At 46.4% G+C, this 22,759-nt stretch overlaps 1 protein-coding gene across 1 annotated transcript in view; it reads right to left on the bottom strand.

The window, feature by feature from the left end:
- DOCK1 (dedicator of cytokinesis 1) overlaps positions 1-22,759 on the bottom strand; it is a gene marked incomplete at its 5' end in the record, with an annotated part of 461,308 nt that overhangs the window by 325,111 nt on the left and 113,438 nt on the right. Inside the window, 2 exons of the mRNA XM_049646029.1 lie at positions 8,628-8,734; positions 12,561-12,631. Coding sequence (XP_049501986.1) covers positions 8,628-8,734; positions 12,561-12,631 — 178 coding nt within the window. The remainder of the gene's footprint in view (positions 1-8,627; positions 8,735-12,560; positions 12,632-22,759) is intronic.

Raw genomic sequence — 22,759 nt, 5'->3', positions numbered from 1 at the left:
AGGAAGGAAGGAAGGAAGGAAGGAAGGAAGGAAGGAAGGAAGGAAGGAAAAGAGAAAAGAAAAGAAAGCAAGAAAGAAAGGAAGGAAGAAAGAAAGAAAGTCATCTTTTTGGAAGAAGGAATAGGGCAGCAGATATTTTAGATCCCTCAGTTTTGAGAAGTTTAATAATAGGGGTTAAACATTCATTAGTATTGCAGTAATTAATAATTTTTCAGAAGGAATGAAAGAACCAACAACAGAGAAAAATCACAAATGATTCCCATTTACAAGTAGCTGAAAAAGTTAAAAGATTACGTTGGAAGTACCAGTCACAGTGTCGAAACCGTAAGGTCTGATCCACTCCATCCTCAAGGATAGTCTATGTACTCAGGGAAGGGTTTACGCAACAAAAATAAAATGGGGTCTTAAAGGAAAACCTGGGAGTGGACAGGCTGACCTGGACTCCTCCAACTGTTACAGACAAGTTGTTGTAGGTACCATATCACACAGGCACAGAGCTAATCTCATAGGGCTTGGAAGGAACCATGAACTGCAGAGACTCAGAGGCATGCCATCGTGGTGCCTTCTGTGAGCATTACTAGATATCGGACAATCAAGGCAGCCTCTTCTAAGATTGCTCTCCTTGTTCCCAACGTCAAACAACAGGGAAAGGAGCCCACTCAGAGGGTGGGTGCAGGACAGAGAATCAACTGTGATAAAGGTTGGACCAACTACACCATGAGGAACTGTTGGCACCACCAATCTGATCACAGATAAGAGTCCCTACCGCGAAAAAGAAGAAAAAAGTATGAAAATTCCACAAGCACAGTACTGCGTTTCTACTTGTTTGTTTATGCGTAGTTTATATTTATTTATGTGTTCATCTATTCATGTATTTGTGTTTTGTCTTGTTCCATATGGCATCTGAAGTAAATTCGGTATTCAGAATGTATTACTCATATAATGGGTGTGAAATAGTTTGAGTGGGTGATGGATTTTTAATAAGACAACCCCTTAATCAGGACCAGAGTGGTGGACAGCTCCCTGACTGGGATTTTGCTTACAGATTAGGATTTGTGGTTTAACTCCTGGGCCCTTCCTTATCTGTAAATTAGGAGAATTACTCTTTTCCAATTATACATTTTTAAGCTGATGGCTCTGAAGCCTCTCAGAGGAATCAAACTTGCTATCCAACAGTGCTGAGCACATGGTAGGTGTTCAGCGAATTATAATTAAGAAATTGAGTTGACCCTCCTAGGTTGTGCTGTTTTAACAAACAGTCTTTTCAAATGCTCATATAATGAATGATACACAGTGATATATAGAATGAGATATGAAAAATGTATAATCTTTACAGATTTTTACAAATCTGTACAGATCTTTACAGATCTTTACAAATCTTTACAGATAAAGATTAAAATATTCTCAAAAACAGAAGAGGAGAAAATGATTTCACATTCCACTATTATTTCAAAAACCAGTCTTTGGGGTTCAAAGCCAGTAACATTCCTTAGAAGTCAGGCAGCACAACTACCTAGTTAAGTATTCTGGACTGCTCTATGCGTGGTACGTTTATGTGACTATGGTACATGATAGCCACAACCCCAATTTTTCTTTCTGTACAATATCCCTCAAGTTAACAAAACTACTATAGAGTAGCTCTGGGTTTAAGATCCCTTCAATAAAGAGAAATATCTCTCCATTTTCCACGTGGAGAAGCTCAAGAGATTTTTTGTTTATGGATCAAAAGCATTAAGAAGGTATATTTTATTATAAATCTATATCAAACACACAGCTATTCTTTCTACAATTTAAGGCAAAAGAAATTGATTAATAGAATGGTTTTAAGAAATATGAATTTTATAACTGGGATTAATCACAACAAAAATAGTCTAGAAATCTGACTTCAATATTTCCTAATAGCTGGTCCCAACAGGTATCTGAGCCTTTGCCCTCAGATTTCAAAGGGCTGCTGTAACTAATGTTTCTACTATTAAAAAGGAGAGTTTCACTCTGCTTGATAACTGGAAGAATCATTCACCTTGAAAATAAGAATGAGGAAGATAATTTAAGTTCTTTAGGCCTACATTTTGAAGAAGCGCTGTATTGTTCAAAAATGAAACACAAATGAAGTTTTATGAGGCTGATGAACACTGTCTAAAAGGAGCCTGTTCACTATATTGAAAGAAACAGCCATGGGAATGGCCAGAAAATAAGGGACTGGCACGTTTCCCATTCCTACTCACTACCAGATTCCAACCATCAGGGGGAAAAAACAAACCCCAAAATGAAAAACAAACAGAGGGGTGCCAGTGAATAGAGAGCTCAAAACAACATAATCCAGCAAGAGTATTAAACTACTCTCAAGACCATAAGGGGATTATCTTTCCACTAAATCTTTAAATCTTTACTCTTCCAATCTTGCACTACCCTCTAAAAACGAATTTAAGACACAATGGTAAATTCACAGTAAACTCTAAAGAAAATCTCTCCATTGGTTTGGTCGCTTTCAATATGGGAATATGGAAGGGCTAGCTCCTGAAAGATGAAGAAAATGATGTGGTGATAATTGGAATGAACTTTCCCAAAGGTCTCTGGCTCAGATCCACGGTGGAGAGGAACCCATGTGGGTAAGGGCGTGCATTCAGAAGCTCCCTCACCTTAACACAAAGGCACCTTGCAAATACGTCCAATGCTCTTGACTAATTTGAAAGTTAATGCTATCTGGTTGATTCCTTTTTTCCTCACCGCTTTAACATTAATGTAAAACATTTTTGTGAGCAGAAATCCCAAACCTTGGTGTCTTAGTGTTTATTTTAATTTAATTACATCGAAACTTTTCATTTCTATAATAGGATTGAAGCTTTAATTTTCACAGCTTTTGTCAGATATGTGGGCAACAATGTAATCACAGGGGAACAAAGCTACAAATGCACAAATTATGAAGCTCTGACCTTTCCGTCTCTTTGTATCTTGCTTTGAAAATCTGCTCACTCCACACCACAGATTATATGCAAGAGTCATCTTTTTGTGAAGCACATAATCTATTTAACCAGCTTTCAAGTAGTCAAGTCACATCGCGAGACAACGCTTGGAAGCCATTACTGCCCATTCATTGACTCCCGTGCACAGCATGCTGAGGAGTCCGACGCCCTTCGCCTCCACGCGGGAGCAGGAGTGGGGACATCCAAGGTGGAGTTGAGACACCGGCCCGGGAACCAGCCCGTCTGCACACCCTGCCTTTCCCAAAACAAAGTCATTTGCTCTCTGAATACCACCATGCTTTTGAAAAAGACATCCTAATGACATGCTATGGTGGCCGGGATTTGCCTCAGAATATGTGGGGGAGGAGCACAGAGACAAAAACAAGACTGAACGGGACTTGAGACCTTTGGAAGCCCAGTGAGGAGTGCACACAGGCGTTTGTGACCCTCTTCTCTCCGTGCTTCTACAGGACTAAGCATTTCTATAACGCGAACAAAAAGCTATCTTGAATCCAGAAGCAGAGTTGAGGTGTCCCTTCCCCCACCTCCCATTTCCACAGAACCGACGAAGTGCTAAATCAGAAGCAAAACAGGTGATCTTCATTTTACAAAACTGCTCACAGATGACCCTCTACATCTTCAGTCACTCACGAGTCTTCCTTTCCCATGTCTCCCGATGTTACTCGTCCTCAAGACAACTCCTTCCTGCTCCATGATCAATCCATGCAGAGCCAAGGCTAGCAGAGACAGCCAGCTTCCCCGAGCAAACACAAAACCTCTCCTCCCCCTACACCGAGTGAAATGCAAATGTATGCAGCTGGTCATGCTTCCTTCTCTGTGCTGCTCCCTGAGAAAAGAAGCGCACGATTGGGATATTCATGTCCGTTTCTGTTCAGGCAATAAATACGCACTGCAGGTGCGCCCGGGGCCAGGCACTGTCCTAGGAGCCGGCGATTGGGCAGTAACAGCATGAACAAGCAGGCCATGCTCGGGGAGCTCTCACTCTAGGGAAAGACCACAGATAACAAAAAAGCCAAGAAGAAAAATGGGCACTGATTTCCCACAGTGGAGAGTGGCAGAAGCAGGCCTGGAGGAGAGCGGCTGGGGGTGTTCCATGCAGGGGCGTTGGAGCACCTCTCAGAGCAAGCTCTCTGTAGTCCCTCTTGATTTTTTGTTGGTCCAGCTCTACTGACTCTTGGCTCATATTTGACATGATGATTACCCTCCCCCATGAGGGCAGGATCTCATCTGCCATTTTTCGACTGAACCCTCCACAAACACGACAGACACGGCTAACGTCGGTTGTGCCTTAAATGTGAGAGGTCAACTCAGCACCATGCACACTTTCATCTTCAGAGGGTATGATTTAGGCAACAAGAGCAAAGCAGGGGAGGAAGCTGAAGCCACGTCACTTCTCGAAAGTCCCTGAGTTAGCAGGCAGGAGAGGCAGGATTTGAACCTGAGCGGTCTCATCAGAAAGCCCACACACTGAGCCCTCTTGCAGACCGCCCACCCTCATCACAGACAGGCCTTCAGAAATCCACAGTTCGTTATTAATGAGGAAGTAAAAGCGTTTGTAGGAGAAATGATGCAAACCATCATTCATGGTTTTGCAAATCAAAGTTAAAGGAGAGAGCCGTGCACTCAGAGTAAAGGCCGATGGTGTTGACATGCAGCCGTGCGCTGGGAGGAGTCGAGTCTCCAGAGGGCCTGGTGCAGCACTGGCTTTCTCAGCCGACCGTGTGGCAGACCCCCGCCATGGCCTTCGGTGTGGACACATGTAGTGTGGACTACAGCTCCTGAAGAGCCTTCTTATACTTGGGGGAGATCTCGACATGGTGAGCAGTGTCTCCCCCGTACAGAAGTCAGAACAAATCCACAGCCACTCTTACGACTGTAATGCAGACTATGTCCCGGATTCTGCCAACGAGCCACGAAGCAACGGGAAACGGGCGGTGGGAGGGCCAGCTCTGTGAAGACCTCCCATTTCCTTCCACCAGGGTGGTAGCTGCAGAAACAGCAGGAGCCGCGAGGCCCCGACCCAGAGGGAGCACTGCAGCCGGGGCACCTGGGAGTGGGCAGTGGCCGTGACGGCAGCTGCTGCGTCCACACCGGTTGGGGCCAAACAACCCTCTTTGCCAAAAGACACATCTCCTGCTAGAGTCTAGCAGACTCAGCTGGGTGTGTCCTCAGTCTCCGTGTCCTTTACAGGACAGAGAAGCAGCAGCTGGGGAAGCAAGACTGAAACAACGGGGCACCGTGAGCCTCCGTCTCCCGGGACCCACACGTGGCCCAGGAAGGCCTCTGTGCAGAGAAGCAATTCTAGTGGCAGTATTCACTGCGGGCCTTGCTATACGCGGATCAGCTGGTCGCTCCCAACGAAGGGGGACTCTTACAACCATGGAACGTATGTGCTATCGGGGGGGAGGAGGAAAGCGGTGTTTCAGAGCAAAGCAACAGAGTCAACACACACGCTGGTGAGCAAACACACGCCGTGGAGCCCCCACCGGGAAACCTGGTGGAGCCACACAGCGGTGCACTCTGACCACATCCCCAACAGAATGTTTCCAAAGGGCTAGCACACCCAGGGACCTGTCCGGCTAACTCTAGTTACACCCAGTTCTAGAACTCTGGACCCGTGGGAAGTTGGTCTGGCCGGTTCCACTGGGACCAGGAAGCCCACACAGACAAAGACCATTGTTACAAATTAACAAGAAGCGGAACAAAGCAGGAAAATCAGGGCCATCATATCTCATCAAAAAATACTTTGGCTTTAACTGTTTATGCCAAACGTGGCACACAGTATCTTGCAAAAGTAATGCCATCTTTGTAAGAACAGACCAACCGGAAGACTTCCACCCGTAAGTCTTTCCTGACGAGGATGTAAGGCGGCTACAGGTCTGCTCTGAAGAAGCTGGGAGCTCGCAGATGAGGAAAATCCAGGTGATCTTGGCGAAGAATCTTTTCAGAAAGATTCTTAACACTCAAAGCCTGTAAGCGAGCCCTCTTTTTTTTTTCTTTTTTGTCAATGTTTATTTATGCCTTTTTGAGAGAGAGAGAGACAGAGAGAACAAGCAGGGAAGGGGCAGAGAGAGAGGGAGACACAGAATGAGAAGAAGGCTCCAGGCTCTGAGCCGTCAGCACAGAGCCTTGACGCGGGGCTTGAAATCATGGACTGTAAGATCACGACCTGAGCTGAAGTCAGATGCTTAACAGACTAAGCCACCCAGGCTCCCCCAAGAAGGGCCTTTTTCACATTGGACGACACATTCTGAAACACTTTGGGGACAGCCCATGAGCATCAGGGAGGGTGTTTGGATTGCCAATGGTGGCTTAAACAAGGTCTACGGACTGGGGAGCTGGGGAGCCACTTCTAAGGCACGAGGCTTCGGCTTAACTGTGGCTCATGTGGCGCACGACAATTCCAGATTCGCACGTTTCGCTCAACCTCATTTTCTATGTCGGGTGCAACCTGCTACGAAAATTAAGTTCCTAACTTTGTACTTAAAAAGATTCTAGGTTAATAATTAATTGCATGCTGCAAAGGCTTCCAAAACAGGACTTGAGGCAGTCTGTGATAAAAGACTTACGGAACAAGAGTGAAAACAGAAACAGGGCACAGTAAAGAAGAGAAACACAATTACCAAACACCTAGGCTGACACAATTACCAAAAATAAAGAAGAGCCCCTTCAAGCTTTCTACTAGCTAAGTTCCAATAGAAGAAAACATTCCCTTGAAATGTATTCTTTTTTTAAAAAAAAAAATTTTAACGTTTATTTATTTTTGAGACAGAGAGAGACAGAGCATGAACGGGGGAGGGTCAGAGAGAGGGAGACACAGAATCTGAAACAGGCTCCAGGCTCTGAGCTGTCAGCACAGAGCCCGACGCGGGGCTCAAACTCACGGACTGTGAGATCATGACCTGAGCCGAAGTCGGCCGCTTAACCGACTGAGCCACCCAGGCGCCCCCCTTGAAATGTATTCTTAAAAGAATTCCCATTTTAAAGGTTTTTGATTGAACCATTTATGTTTCAGGTCCTTATCCAAAGAGAGCCAAGGGATATGCAGAAAAAGTTCTGTGATAGAAATTACGAATTAGAGGGAAGAAAGTCTTCCCTGTATCAACAGTCAACAGAAGTCAAGTACAATCAATTGTTGACGATTGTTACTAACGTTAATTGGTAATTCAGTGAACTGGTTTACCTCAGTGGTGGTGATGGCGGCAGTGTGTGTGTGTGCGTGTGTGTGTGTGTGTGTGTGTCTGTCTGTCTGTCTTCAGGCTGGATGGTCAGGAGAAGGGACGTCAGTAACCTCCCTAATATGATCCAAATAGAAAACTTCTGGGTGTAAAGTGTAGTCAGTGTGGAAGGAAAACAAAGCAGGCGTCCCCACCCATCACCCCCACCCTCAAGCCTTCCTTGAAGGCCATATTTCACCAAGCTTTAGAAGACACCTGGAGGATGTGAATAATTCAAGACCCAGCCCTCCAGTGAGACCCTGAAGAATGGACAGTCGAGATGAGTGTCTAAATAAAGGAGATTCATGTGCTTTGAATCCCAAACAAGGGCGACAGACCTGATTTTCATTTGCCCAAGTGAGAAACGGGCGTGTGGCCCACAGAGAGACATGTGGAAGGCTACAGAAACCCACTCATTCGTTGGTTTGGTGTTTTCTTTCACAAAGAACACTTGATCTCAAATGAAGTCTGAACATTTTCTCTCAACATAAGTCTTCACTGTAAATGTAGACTCCGGTGCCTTTATAAAGTTCAGTCCAGAAATAAGGTTAAAACCAGCAGGAAAGCATAGGGTCCAGTAGTCCAGAAGGTACGAAGGACTAATCTGGACACGCACTGAGTTCTCAGCGCAGCCAATAGCTCAAGAGGAGACCCCAGGCCAGGACTGCACCGTCCCTGAAACCCCACACATGACGACAACAAAATAAACGGACCAGCCAAACGTCTGGACACAAATAGAACAGTGTAAATCCGTGCCTCTCAGTCAGAATGTCACTCAACAGTCTGTACATTTGCCTCCAATAAATGAGGAAGGTTGCGGAATTAGGCAAAGGTTTTAGGCCTTCAATAAAACTGCTTGACAAGTGTAAAATATTAATTCAATCTGTCCAAATAGAAAGAAAATGATTAATAAAAAGGGTAGGGAGATAACATGAGGAAATATAAGGTGTTCCTCAGGATAAATGAGTTGAGGAATCATTAAAATTCTTATTACTTTGAGCAGGGTTTAAAGAAACCCTATCAAAGAAAGCAAAGTTCAGGAGAAGACAGAACCATTATTTCTAAATTTAAAGAAAACTTGACATTTTTCTTTGCAATCATCTGAATGGAAGCAGGTGATTGCCTCCCCAGGATAGACGATCACATGTCTTAAAGGCTACAATGTATGCTGATTATCTTAGGGCTTTGGTGTAGACCTAAATTACAAACTACAAGGTTTTCCCTTCATCTCTCAATGATCTATCACCTACGCTGTATGTCAATTACCGTTCTCTTGTACGGGCTAAATCTTCCTGTCTTGTAATGGAGCTGTTTTAATTGGTTGCAACCTCCACTCCTTTTGGCATGGAGGAGAGAATTCAGAAGGGACAAGGTCTACAGACAATGAATAATGTGACAATTTAATGATTCTCCGGCTTCTACTCACCATGCTGTGTGAAGAGGTCACTGTGAATGATTTCAATCAAGCAGTACAGCTTCTGAATGGTCAGCAAACCCATGGGAACATTTAGGATGAAATCAGTAAACATTTTGCTATAATGAAAAACACAAGTGAAAGAGTTTAGGGATACACAGCAAAATGATCCACTGTGTTCAAGACAGTACCTAGATGCAGGGTCATTAAATGGTCATTAAGCTCTACTAGAATATTGGATAATGCCCATTCTACAATATGGGCCAAAATCTCATCCAACAAAATGATGCTTTAAAATGTTGTTTTTCGCTTCATATCCACTCAAATGGCTAGAATCCCAAGGAAAGACAACAAAAAGTGTTGGCCAGAATATGAAGAAATGGGAGCCCCCATATCATGCTGGTGGGAATGTAAATCAGTACAGCCACTTTGAAAAACTGCCTGGCATTTCCTGAAAATGTTAAACACAGTTACCATATGATCCAGCATTTCTACTCCCAGATATATACCCAAGATAAATGAATATATATATATACATATGTATATATATATATATCCAACACAAAACCTTGTACGTGAATCATAGCAACACTATCCCTAATACTCTAATAGGGGAAAAACCCAGATGCCCATCACCTGCTGAGGGGATAAACAACATATAAGATAGCCATAAAAGTCATCCATAACAAGAAATGAAACTCTGACCCATGCTACAGTATTGATAAACCTTGAAAACATTACACCAAGTAAAAGGAGCCAGACACAAAAGGCCACATATCGTATAATCTCCTCCATATAAAATGCCTGGAAAAGGCCAACCTATAGACACAGAAAGGAGATTCATGGTTGCCTAGGGCTGGGGTGGGGACACAAAACGACTGTTAATGAGCACCAAGGAGCTTACAGGGGTGATCAAACTTCTAAAATTGCACTATGATGATGGTCACACAACTCTGTAAAGACACTGAACACCATTTAATTAAACACTCTGAACCTGGCGAACTTTACAGTACAGGTATTATATCTCACTAGAGATATTCTTCTAAAAATTTACTTTTACAGGGGCACCTGGGTGGCTCAGTCAGTTAAGCATCTGACTCTTGATTTCAGCTCAAGTCACGATCTCACGGTTCACAGGATTGAGCCCCACACTGGCTCTGCGGGCTAAAAGTGCACAGCCTGCTTGAGATTCTCTCTCTCTTCTCTCTCCGCCCCTCCCTGAATTGTGCATACACATGCTTTCTTGCTCGCTCTCAAAATAAATAAATTAACATTTTTTTTTTAATTTAGTTTTACAAATAGTCAATAAAACTATGAAGAAGTCTTAGAAGGAGGGTTCTTGTCAGTAACAAAGAAATGCCGTTCACCAGTCATATCAGCAAGGTTCTGTAAAGGAATAATTCCAAGTACTGGCAAAGTTTGGGAAGACAGACACCAACATGCTTTGGTAGACGGTTGCTTGGACTCTTCGAGGACAACTGGATACTATTTGTTTAAAATCTTTTAAGAAAATGCAAAAAAGAAACAGAAAAAAAAAGAGAGAAAATGTAAAACCTGGTAAATCCATTTCACTGGTTATCCTACTGACCTAAATAAGGACAAGGTACTACAATTAACCTACCAAAAAACTTGTCCTAGTGTGTTGTATAATAATAAAAACTGAACAGAATCCACTACCCCTCGGTATAGCACAGTGGCATGTTCTTTGTAATTAAAACCCCAGGTTGGTCTCAAAGTACTGCCACCGACCAGCTAAGTTATCATGGACAAGTTACTTAGCATGAAAGTGGGCGAATAACAGAACCCAAGATTAACGAACAACGCATGGAAAGGCTCGTGTAAAGCCTCTTCTGTGTGGAGAAAGCACATAATCGATGTCAGTACCTACGGTTGCTACCTCAGTAAATGACGGGGGAGCATAGGATACAACACCATGGAGGTTGCAAAAAAGTATGTTGCAGAAGACTATCGCACGATATGAGAAAACAAGATGTTACGCACAGAAGCTGACTGTAAAATAAAGAATATAACTGTTCATTTTTTTTTTTTTGCTAATGTTTATTGATTTATTTTGAGAGAGAGAGAGAGAGAGAGAGAGAGAGAGAGAGAGAGAGAACAAGCAGAGGAGGGGCAGAGAGAGAGAGGAGAGAGAGAGAACCCCAAGCTGAAAGCACGGAGCCCGACACGGCTCGATCTCATGAACCATGAGATCATGAGTTGAGCCAAAATCAAGAGTCGGACGCTTAACAAACTGAGCCACCCAGGCGCCCCACCTGTGTTGAATTTTTTAGGGAAATACATGTGTACTTATGTATGTGTATATATGTGCATGTGTGCAAATCCAGATCCTTCTAGTTATTTTTAGGTAGTAGAATTAAGTTTCACTCATTCTTCTCTGTGATCTCTTCTGTTTCATCGAAACATGAATCAATTTTCTAAATAGGAAAAAATACGCACATGATTTACAAGGTCATTTTTTTTCTTTTTTAAGAAGTCTGTAGATTCGGTGTCGAAGAGGCACAGAGGCATGTGTAAAGAGCCAAGTGACCACGAACAGACTGGACTGGCCCTGGAGAGGGGGTTCTTCCTTGGATCTCCAAGCACCGGTGCAAGCACCCACCGTGAACGCTGCCCTGCTGATGGGTTAGGGTCTGATCCCCGTCCCCCGTGAGGACAGCCTGAGAGCGTGGCCATGGCCCATCCAGCCGCAGCCTCCCTCACTGCCTCTGTTCCCTAGATCTGAAGCTCTAAGAATCTTCACCAGAAGCACCCGGAAGATTCGTTAAAACCGAATGTCTGGGGCCCACCCCACATTTCTAACTCAGAAGATCTGGGAAGGACCCCAAGAGTCGTCATTTTTCTAACAAGTCCCCAGGGGCTGCTGATACCGTCTGTGCTGCAGGGACAGGACCATCCAAAGACCCAGGGCAGACGTGCTGCCAGTGGGCCCCTTCACTCCTTTTCTCGTTTAGGGAATATGCTAAGCTGTGAGCAGTGTTTTCAGTGTGTGGGAGCAGGAAATAAAGGTGTCCGTGCAGGACGCTGAATCCTAGGCACACCAGAAACCTGGTGATTTGTGGAGGAAGCCTCCCGGAAAGACCCCGGCCCCTCACTGCCCGGGCATGAGTAACCTACCGTGGATATAAAGAACGGAAAGGGTGACCATTTTTTACTCAGTGTAACCACTCAGGGGACACACGGACCTTGACTCACGTTTAGAGGGGCATTCGGGGCTGCTAAAAACGATGCCAATCCCCTGCAGGTAGTTTACAGTGTCAAATGTTAAATCAAAACCGAAATCAAAAGCAGACAAGGGCTGTGCTTTAGATGTCTGGGGTTAAAAAGGCTGCGTGTCCCAGTGGCTCACAACAGTCTTGTAGAACGCAGGCACACGTAGGATTGGGCAGGAAACACAGGTGGAAAAAGGAAGGATTAGGTCCCAGCCTCACTCCTTGGTCTGAAAGCCCAACAACCAGCTTCCTTGAGGTTCGGTTTGATTTGGTTGATATTATCTTAGGTGACGACACCCAGCCCTCAGTTAAGAGCTCACAAAGAAGCCGAGTGTGTTGGGCAGGGTGGGGCAGCAAATAGAAAACCTCCTGTGTCAGGTATTTTAGGGGCTGAAAACACAGCCAAAGCCCAACCACCACAGTGAAATTCAAATTCAAAAGAATAGAAAAAGCCAAATCTATATGATCTACCCATTGGGCTGCAAACAATCTTCTAAACAAAATACTCTGTGGGGTGATGGATGATGTCTTTTCCATGTAAAGTCATAATTAGGGAAGTGTCACAGACATCATGACCAGCATCTGTTCTAGAATGATCCAGGGCACTGACCTCTGGCAACATGAGACTGAACCTCGAGGCTCCCATAACTTCAATGCACAGAAAGGGGGGCAAGATGAAGGACGCGGGAAGACCGCACCTTGGGTGCTTCCTTACCTGAGCTCTTTGGGATCGAACACCAATTTCACATCGTTGACAATGGTTGGCAAGTATTTCAACGCTGCCCCCTGCAAACCAAGAGCAAAGACTGCTGAGCCTTGCGGAGTTTGGCAAAGGTTAATACGAATCTGTAATTACTCTGAAGAACCACAGACATCCCAAGAGGAGAAAGATCACTTTCTAGGTGAAGAGAGGAGATGGTCGAACACAACAAAAACAGAGCAAACACGTCTAATCCACCAACAGTGGTGATCTGTCACATGGGTATCTTGGCACATAATAATTTAACAGAGGCCAACATTTATTGCCTGCCGACAAAACGCCTATACCGTGTGCAGCTTTTGCACGATTTCCTCCTTCACCCTCACGAAGCTATGGCAAATGAAGACGCGTGTCCCCCAGAAGAATGCTCTATCATTCAAATCACTGCAAATCCATCATATTCAACATTTAAAATGACTGCCTTTGTTCCGTTCCAAAACTGTTTTCTGTATATCTGCGTATCCCTTAATTAGGAATCTTTATTTCTTTTCCTTCAGTAACCTTATCTCTTGTATTCATATTTTTTATCTTCTGGAAAAGCCACGCTCTCAAAAACCAGAGTGATAGTAATCGTGACAGACGCTACCACATGCTATGTGCTGTGCTAGAACCTTTGTATATTTTATCCTTAATTCCACCGGAGCTCCGACAGGGAGCTGGCTGTGTTGGACAGCAAGCAAACTGCCAGTGGAGATGTCAATTACTTTGCCCCCAGTCACACAGCTAGAGCTGAAGAGAGAAGTACAATTCAGTTCAGTGGGAAGCCAGAGCCTTAGCCCCCTCAGCTGTGACCTGACGGGAAAAGTTCTTGGATTTTCAGTCTGACCGTGGTTGCCCCACCTCTCTCTGTGACTCTATGTAACTCCTTGTACCGGGCTGGGCTCCACCTCCCAGAATGAAATGGGGGAAATAATACGCATGCCAAGCACATCCTGAGGTGGCATTAAAGTTCAAAATAAAATGAAAAGAGAAGAGGGTAACACTTTAAACACTGGGAAATACTACACTTAAGGCACAAACAATTGTTAGCATTATTTTCCGAAAGCAAAAAGGTAGTGTTTAAAAAAAAAAAATAAAGTCAAAATGGAGTCACTTGTGCTAAGTAAGCCCCATGTCAGCACCAAGAATTCATACCTAAACTAACTGCAGTTTTGGCCTCTCCCAGGAATATAATCTTAAACTAGTCAATCTGAAATTTCCTGGTCAGCACAATAGAGGCTATCCACCTGTTAGACCCTTTCCATCCCTCAGAGAAAGATCAAGGAAGGCTGCTCTTTCCTTTTGCCTATAAAAGTCTCATTTTGTACAGCTCTTCAGGGCTCCTTTTTACTTGCTAGATGGGTTGCTGCCCGATTCACAAATTGCAGAATAAAGCCAATTAGCTCTTCAAATTTACTCAGTTGAATTTTGGTCTTTAACAGCAAAAGCCCACTTTAACATACTACACTGAATATATATGGTCAGCCGATGTGCAACAAAGAACACAAGCACCTCCCCCTCAGCACCAAATGAAACTCATCCCACACCTCACACCCTATACAAAAATGAACTTTAAATGTATCATAAATCTCAAACATAAAACTTAAAACTACACAACGTCTAGAAGGCACTTAGAAAGGACACCAAAAGCACAATCTATGAACGAAAAAGCGGGGCGCCTGGGTGGCTCAGTCGGTTAAGCGTCCAACTTCAGCTCAGGTCACGATCTCACAGTTCGTGGGTTCAAGCCCCACATCTGTGCTGACAGCTCAGAGCCTGGAGCCTGTTTTGGATTCTGTGTCTCCCTCTCTCTCTGCCCCTCCCCCACTCGCACTCCTCTCTCTCAAGAACATTAAAAAAATGAAAGCCAAAGAAAAGAAAAAGAAAAACTAAAGTTCACCAAAATAAAAACTTCTGCTCTGTAAAACGCAATGCTAAGATAATGAAAGATGAGTCACACTCCGGGAGAAACTAATTGCGGATCGCATATCTGATCAGGATCCGAATCCAGCACAAACAAAGAACACTTAAAACTCAATCATGAAAAAAAAGTCTACCCCCCAAATAGGCCAAAGATTTGAAAAGACACTTTTCCAAAGATGCTATATGGATGGCACAAAAGCACTTGAAAAGATGCTCAACATCACCAGTCACCAGGGAAATGCAAATTAAAACCACAGTGAAATATCATTACCACCTACTAGAATCGCTGAAACACACACACACAGACACACACACACAGACACACACACACACACACGCACACACACACACACGCGCGCGCGCACACACACGCGCACACACACACACACACACACGCACGCGCACGCCTGACAATACCAAGTGCCATTGCATATGCTGCTGGGCTACATGCAAAACCAGGTCAGCAACTGTGGAAAAGCACGTGGCAGGTTCTCACGAGGTCAGACACGCACTCTCCGTCCAACCCAGCAACTGTACTCGAGTCCCGACCCCAAGAAATGAAACTTCACGCTCACACAAAACCCTGCGCGGGAATGTTTACAGTAGCTTTATAGGTAAGCATCAAGAGCTAGAAACAACTCACAGTGCCCTCCCTCAAGAGGTGAATCCATGCAATGGAACACCACTGGGTAACAAGAGAGAGAAGTCGAGCCCCTGATACACACGACGTGGATGCATCTCAAATGCACTCTGAGAAGGAAAACCAAAAGGCTACGCAGCACGTGATTCCACTTTTAAAACAGTCCAGAAAAGGCACACCTAGAGGGATGGAGAACACCTCAGTGGGTGGAAAGGGGGGGCAGGGCTAGTCTACACTGGGGGATGGGGTTGATCCAGTCTACTATACAACTGTATGCAAACCGCACCTTACTTTTCAAAACGAATAAAAGCATATTACCTGGACAGACAGGCATGAGAAACACCTGAGAGAATGTTCCTGAATCTCAACACTGCTACCCTAAGAGGTAAGTGGTCGGATTCCAGTCACTTCAAATGAGTTCGAGTTTCTTAATCTGTAGCCTGGGAATATTCTGTACGTGCCTGAGACTCACGTAAGTGCTCAACTCTACTGACACAGTACATCCTCAGGACGACGTGTGGGCAAGATCTGTTATCCCCTTTCACAGACGAGAAAGTAGAGGCATCCAGGGAAGTCACGTGTCCAGATTCACACCGCTGGGATCTGGAGTGAGGCCGTGCAAGTCCACGGTGAGCGTGAAGCCAGCACACTCAACTGTCAGCACTCCTCTCGGCACTCCACGGTCCAGATGAGACAGGACCGGAAGGCAGTGCACTAGAGAATCTCCGAGGCTAATCTTCTCGGTGTGAACCCTGTCCTTCACCACCAGCCGCATCAAGGGATCTCAACCAGCTCCTCTGGAATTCAACTTTTGAAAAGAGCATCAAACAGAAACAATTTCATTCTGGTCTCAAGAGTTCTGCCTCAACTACCTCAGTGCCGCTTTGAGAAACTAAAAACAAAATATTCACCGAGAGGCGTCATAAACAGGCGTTTGCACAGGCTGACTGCTAGGGCCCTAAGGTGTCTGGTTTACTTTGTGGCGTCCCGAGGGGAGAAACGCATGAGCTTCCTGCATTTTATCCTCCACCAACAAAGCAAACCCTCCCGGCAGCAACTTGATAAATTCCATTTCTCGAGGAGGACGACATAGACAGTGACAAGTAAGACAGGTCTTCATGGTCACCTTCCACTTACCGCCCTGGGGCTGCGTTAACCAGGCAGGCTGAGCGCCAGAGCGGGGCTGGGGCTCCCCAGGGCTGCCCCCCACAACCCGAGGTCACAGCAACGCCCACGGAGAGGGGCGCACACCCACCGGGATCCAAAATGCTGTCCAGCGCAGAATTCTGCCTAACAGACCGAGATCCTACGGAGTGTATCTTATGGTTCGTGGCGTTTGGAAAGAACAGAGATGTACCACCCACTGGCCTTCAGCCCCGGATTAAGTAACAAAGGACAGAGGGAACAAGGAGAAAGGGACCAGCATGTGCACCTGGTGCCTATCCCTGTTCACTCTCCGCCTTCCCCCGAGGCTATTTCTCCTCAAGCCTGGGACACCCCCCCACCCCACCCCGCCTCACCCATCTCACCTCCTACTTCAGAGAAACACAAAAGCCGCCAGGAGAAAGAGCAGAGCCTCAGGAGTCCATCTGTCCAGGCAGAAGAGGCGGGGTGCCTGCCTCCAACGGACCGAATCCTGCCCCTGGGCTCAGCAAGAGGCCCCCTCGGTCTCCCCTTCTCCCTCCAGGAGACCCAGTCCTCACCCCAGCTGGTTCCTCTTCCCTCCGCAGGTGAGCCCACGTGGGTCTCTCATGATAAGTGCCCGGAGAGCCCCAGGCACCTCCCGCCTCTCGTGCACAGGCAGCGCCCAGGCCTACAAGGTGCCCGCTGCCCGGCCCTCTCTCACCTCTGCCCTCGCAGCCCGGCCTCCGCCCCACCTCGTCTCCATTCCTGCCAAGGCCACAGGGGCTTCAGGCCGCTTCTCAGGTGACCCTTCCCATGATACTGCTGCGACCCCTCGCCTGCTGCGGCATCCATGGCCTCACCCCCAGGGCCTCCGCCTTCCTGGGCACTCGCGCCTCCCCAGCTCTCTCTGTGCGGGGCCCTGTCCCCACCATCTCTTCAAGGTGGGTGTCCATTCTAGACCTTTCTCCTTCCTCCACATACCCCTCAAAACCCCACCTTCTGCCAAGCCACGGAATCCTAGTGCCAACTGTCCGGGCTCACCTTTCTCCTGAGCGTCACACCCACACACACAGTGGCCACCGCACTCCTGCACACGGCCATCCCGCAGACGCTGCAGGCCCCACCTGTCACGCCCGCCACCCTACCTTGCCGGGGCACCTCGGCTCAGGGCACCACACGGCAGAGTCCCCAGGTCACAGCCTCCCCGGGATGCTCCCTCTGCTTCACAGCACTTCCGACCAACCACAGAGCACGGCGGTATCCTCACATTGAGGCGCCCCTGGTCCTACGACCTTCTCCCCTTCTACAGGTTCTACTCCCTGGTCCCAGCCACTCGTGTCTCTGGCACTGTCCTGGCTAACACCCGACCCCTCCGGCTCACACCTGGGTCAGAATCTACGGATACTGCGGTGGCATCGCCCAACCGCCCAGCACCCTCAGGGGCCCTGGCCCTTCCTCCCCGGTGTCCCCACTCAGCGGCCTCCACCTCCACCTGCAGGACTCGGTCTCTTCCGGTTTCCCCCACGTGCCAGGCCCTCCCTCTGCCAGCCGACAGGCCTGTGCACGCACGTCCCTTCTTCCCGGGCCCCCCCGTCCACCACTCCAGCTGTTGCCCCAAAACACTCAAGAGTTAGCCCCTGATTAGTCCTCAGCCCTGCGCTTAGACATCATTTTCTTCAAGACCCGTGGATTCCGGGTTCGGTGTCTGGAGACACTCCTGCTCTGGGCTGTAACAGAAGCTTGGCGTGTCTGTGTCCCCCCAGACCAGAGCCCCACAGGCATGGCGGGGCTGTCCCTTCTCTCTGGGCTCCCTCAGGCCCTGCCGAGGCTCCTAGACGCGGCAGACGCTCCATGACGCCCCGACTGACAGAGCCCTGAATAAAATCACCTCTTAGTTCTCAAGAGACACTCTACCTCTTTGCGTTGGACCCACAGAAATCCCCACGCTCGGCCAAGGGAAATCCACTCCAGTTTGATGAGACAGCCAGGAGAGGCAGGGACTCTGAGGTCCAGGCTGCCGCCGGCTCTAACTTTCCCGACCAAAGACTAGCTTTGCCCGTTTCTAATACTGGTTATTTGTCAAGAACCTCAAGTGTTTTGGTTTCCGGCCCTGCTTTCGGCAAAAGGCTTCGCTTCCCCTGACTGCAGTCAGGTCTCTTCCAGGTGGGAGGAGCCGGTGTTCAAGAGCTGCCCGAGACGTAGAGCTGAAGACAGGGAAGGTGGGGGGCTGCCGCGCGGAGGACGGAGCGTGCCGGTCGAGTCTCATCTACAGAAAGACACCTCCAGGATGGAAGGTCCCGGCTGCAGGTGAGACAACCCACGCCTGCATGGTGCACAGGGGGCAGAGCCGTCAGGGGGCAGAGCCGTACAGGGGACGCGGACACAGGTTCCTGGGCCAAGCGGACTGCGGGCAAAGCACGCCTCCACCATTTGCCATGTGAACATAGGAAGATGGCATTTCCTGTCGCTAGTTCTCGTCGGTAAAACGTGCCGGTGAATAGCGCCTGCGTCCAGAGACTGTTGGCAGAACGGAAGGATGATGCGTGCGTGATACGCTCAGCACAGTCCCAAACACATCGCTGGTGCTCAACAGACGGTGGCCAACATGGCCACCAGTAACGGGGCAGGACAGCACATGACTTGGGCAAACACTGGCCTGGAGACCCTCTTTAACATGCAAAACTCTCAAACGTGACTCTATATCCAGAGTAAACTTTCATTTATAAAGTCCTATATAAAGTGCTAAATATTGAGTAGAATAATTTGCCAGATCATAGAATTCAGGATAACGGAAATGGGAGGCATTTGAGGTTTTTTTCTTTCTTTTTTGTCTTACTTATATTATTTTTTAAAAGTTGGTTCGTTAACTTTTTTTAATGCTTATTTATTTTGAGAGAGAGAGGATGAGTGGGGCTAGGACAGAGAGAAGGAGAGAGAGAATCCCAAGCAGGCTCTGAGCTGTCAGCACAGAGCCCAACACCGGGCTCAGTCCCATGAAACGTGAGACCGTGACCCGAGCCAAAATCAAGAGTCAGACATTCAACCAACTGAGCCACCCAAGCACCCCAGAATGTTTTTTTTTAATTTTAATGTTTTCTTTTAATTTGTTTAATGTTTATTCATTTTTGAAAGACAGAGACAGGCAGAGCACAAGCAGGGGTGGGGCGGAGAGAGAGGGAGACACAGAATCTAAAGCAGGCTCCAGGCTCCGAGCTGTCAGCACAGAGCCCGATGCAGGGCTTGAACCCACGAACCGCAAGATCATGATGAGCCGAAATTGGACGCTCAACCAACTGAGCCATCCAGGCGCCCCTATTTTAATGTTTATGTTTGAGAGAGACAGAGACATGGTGGGGACGGGCAGAGAGAGAGAGGGAGACACAGAATCTGAAGCAGGCTCCAGGCTTCGAGCTGTCAGCCCAGAGCCCAACGTGGAGCTCGAACTCACAGACCGTGAGATCATGACCTGAGCCAAAGTCAGAGGCTAAACTGGCTAGGCCACCCAGGTGCCCCCAAACTGGTTCTTTTTAAAAAATCTTGCTCAGGGGCGCCTGGGTGGCTCAGTCGGTTGAGCGTCCGACTTCAGCTCAGGTCATGATCTCACGGTCCGTGGGTTCGAGCCCCGCGTCGGGCTCTGTGCCGACAGCTCAGAGCCTGGAGCCTGTTTCAGATTCTGTGTCTCCTTCTCTCTGTGACCCTCCCCCATTCATGCTCTGTCTCTCTCTGTCTCAAAAATAAATAAACGTTAAAAAAAAAATTAAAAAAAAAAAAAAAAAAATCTTGCTCAGAATATGCGGAGGCCAGCATGTCAGCAGCCCCAAGCCCACAGTGCCCTGGCTGGGTTCCCTGCAAAGGGGGACAACCACCAATCAGCTCACTGGGGTGTGGCCCGGGGGACTGGATTGGGAAAGGCATAAACTCACAGCGTGCGCCAAGAGACAGAGCTGGGTGCGGAGTGGAACCTCTTTCCTCAGCCCTCGAGGGGCCACGAGCCACAGGCCACAGAACCCGTGAGAGCAGCCCCTTCTGACAAAGCCCAGCCAGGAAGAGAACAGCACAATGCAGGAATTTAGATGATTTCACTGTTGTTAGCTTTGTTGATTCATCTCCTGGTTTTTTTTAAGACATGGTTGCACTAATCAAATCAATGTTTGCTTTCTGGGAAAGTTATCTCTTCAGGTTTGACTTCAAACCTAAGCAAATTGACGTAACGGCATTTTAAGTCCTAGCTCGCTCTTCTCTTTGAACTTGGCAAAGCTTCCATCTGCCCACCTGAGGAAGGACATGCCCAATTCTAAATGCGCTTGGGCCTCAAGGCGATTGACACGTGTGCACTGGCATGCTGGGAACACAAGCTTGAGACCCAGCACGCCCAGGCACACGGAGGCTGTAGGTAGAGCCAAAATTACCACCAAATACAATAGGGCTCTCCACCACCGCGCACTGATTGAAAGCCAGCAAGCCACGGAAAGAACCAGAAACAAAATCAGAAAGAACCATGGCCGGTGGTAAAGCTACTTCTATTTCTATTAAAAGACAGGCAAGTTGCTGGGGACCCCTCCTAAAACGGAGTCCACTGCTTAATAACCTGGCAATCAAGAACTCGTGGGATCCAGCGAATGCAGCTCCAGGGAAGGAAAGTGAAGTCGGACCCAAATCAAACGGAGAAGAAACATACTGAAGGCCAAGTTTTAGAGGGAAAAAAATTGAATACATAAAAAGGAATAGGAAATGGCAGAAAATGCTAAGTTTCCTAACTGCTGAAATAGTTCAGGTTCAAGAAATTAAATAGATCTTATACTCTTCTCTAAGCAAATTTCTTTGTCATGCAGCTCATGAGAATGCCAACTTAATCCAAATCGTAAAACAAAACAAAAAAAAATGCACCTTCTACTCTGTCTCAGTTTAATGTTGTAAGTGCCTCTCTGGCTAAAACCGTTACTACTGATGATGATTAATAGACACTATTTTAGGGTAAAGTTCAGGCTACATTATTCAGTATAATTATTTTAATTAAATCCATTAGCATATCTTTATATAAGATTACAAGAGCTATCGGTGATACAAAATAAGTTTTCCTTGAATGATGTATGAAGCAATTATTAATTTACATATTTCTCAAGAAAACGCATATTAAAATGATTCCATTCGGAGGTTTTGAGCTAAAATATATAGGGCCCACAGATTCTTCTTTCAGACCTAAGAGTTCCATCTTTGGAAGATTTAGGGCAGAGCCAAACAGCCTCAGAAAAAACAGAGCATTCTAATACAGGAAAATGCAGCCAGACCAGTTCGGCCAACAGGTGCCCTAGACCTGAGTTGCGCCTTTCACGAGGAATGGATGAAACAGAGCAGATGGCGACAAAAACAGAGCACTTTGGAGACAGTCACCCTGCTCTATGTGTCTAAAGAATCCAGAACAACAACAACAAAAGAGACAATGACAGTGATTGTTTCTATCACTTAGACTCTATTAAGTAAGGCCTCCCTACATCTAATGTATCTTACACCTAAAAATAACTGTTTGCTTGATAATCAAGCTTTCTTTAAGCAGATATTGGTCTTTAAAATAGCATTCCCCATCCCTACCGCCAACGCTGGTTCATTCAATCCCAACTGACAGCTTAGCAACTGAAAGAAACCATTCCTAGGAGTAGTTTGATGTTTCAATATCACAAAGTCCAAAAAAAAATAACGAAAGAAGTACATATTTACTGATATCCTCCAACACTGTATCCGCCTACACTTAAAAATCAATGTCAGGGCCAACAAATATATGGGAAGATGGTGAACAATCATTAACACAAATCAAAAGCACAGTGAGATAGCATCTCACATCCATTAAGATAGTTGCTAGAAAGAAAGAAAGAAAGAAAGAAAGAAAGAAAGAAAGAAAGAAAGCCAGACAAGATGAGACGAGACAAGAGCAGGTGTTGACAAAGACATAAAGAAAATGGAACCCTTGTACGCTGTTGATGGGAATGTTAACTGGTACAACCACCGAGGAAAAACAATATGGAGGTTCCTCAAAAATTAAAAACACAATTATCATATGATCTGGCAATCCTACTTCTGGGAATACACCCAAAAGCAATGGAGGCAGGATCTTGAAAGTGAGGACCACGTCCGTGTTCATCACAGCACTACTCACAATAGCCAAGAGGTAGAAGCAACCCAGTGCCCGACAAGGACGGCTCAATAAAGAAAACGCGGTATATACATCCAAGGGAATGTAATTCAGCCTTTACAAAGAAAGAAATTCTGGCATATTCTGTAGTACAGATGAACCTTAAGGACATTATGCTCAGTAAAATAAGCCAGTCATAAAAAGACACATTCTACATGATTCCACTTATACAAGATATCTAAAATAGTCACATTCACAGACACAGAAAGCAGAATGGAGGCTGCGAGGGGCCGGGAATATCAGGGAATGGGATGTTGTTGTTCAATGGGGACAGAGTTTAAGTTGTGCAAGATGAAAAGT

Source organism: Panthera uncia, chromosome D2 (genome assembly GCF_023721935.1).
Source record: "Panthera uncia isolate 11264 chromosome D2, Puncia_PCG_1.0, whole genome shotgun sequence".
NCBI classification, from domain to species: domain Eukaryota; kingdom Metazoa; phylum Chordata; class Mammalia; order Carnivora; family Felidae; genus Panthera; species Panthera uncia.
This window is presented reverse-complemented; position numbering and strand designations above follow the sequence as displayed.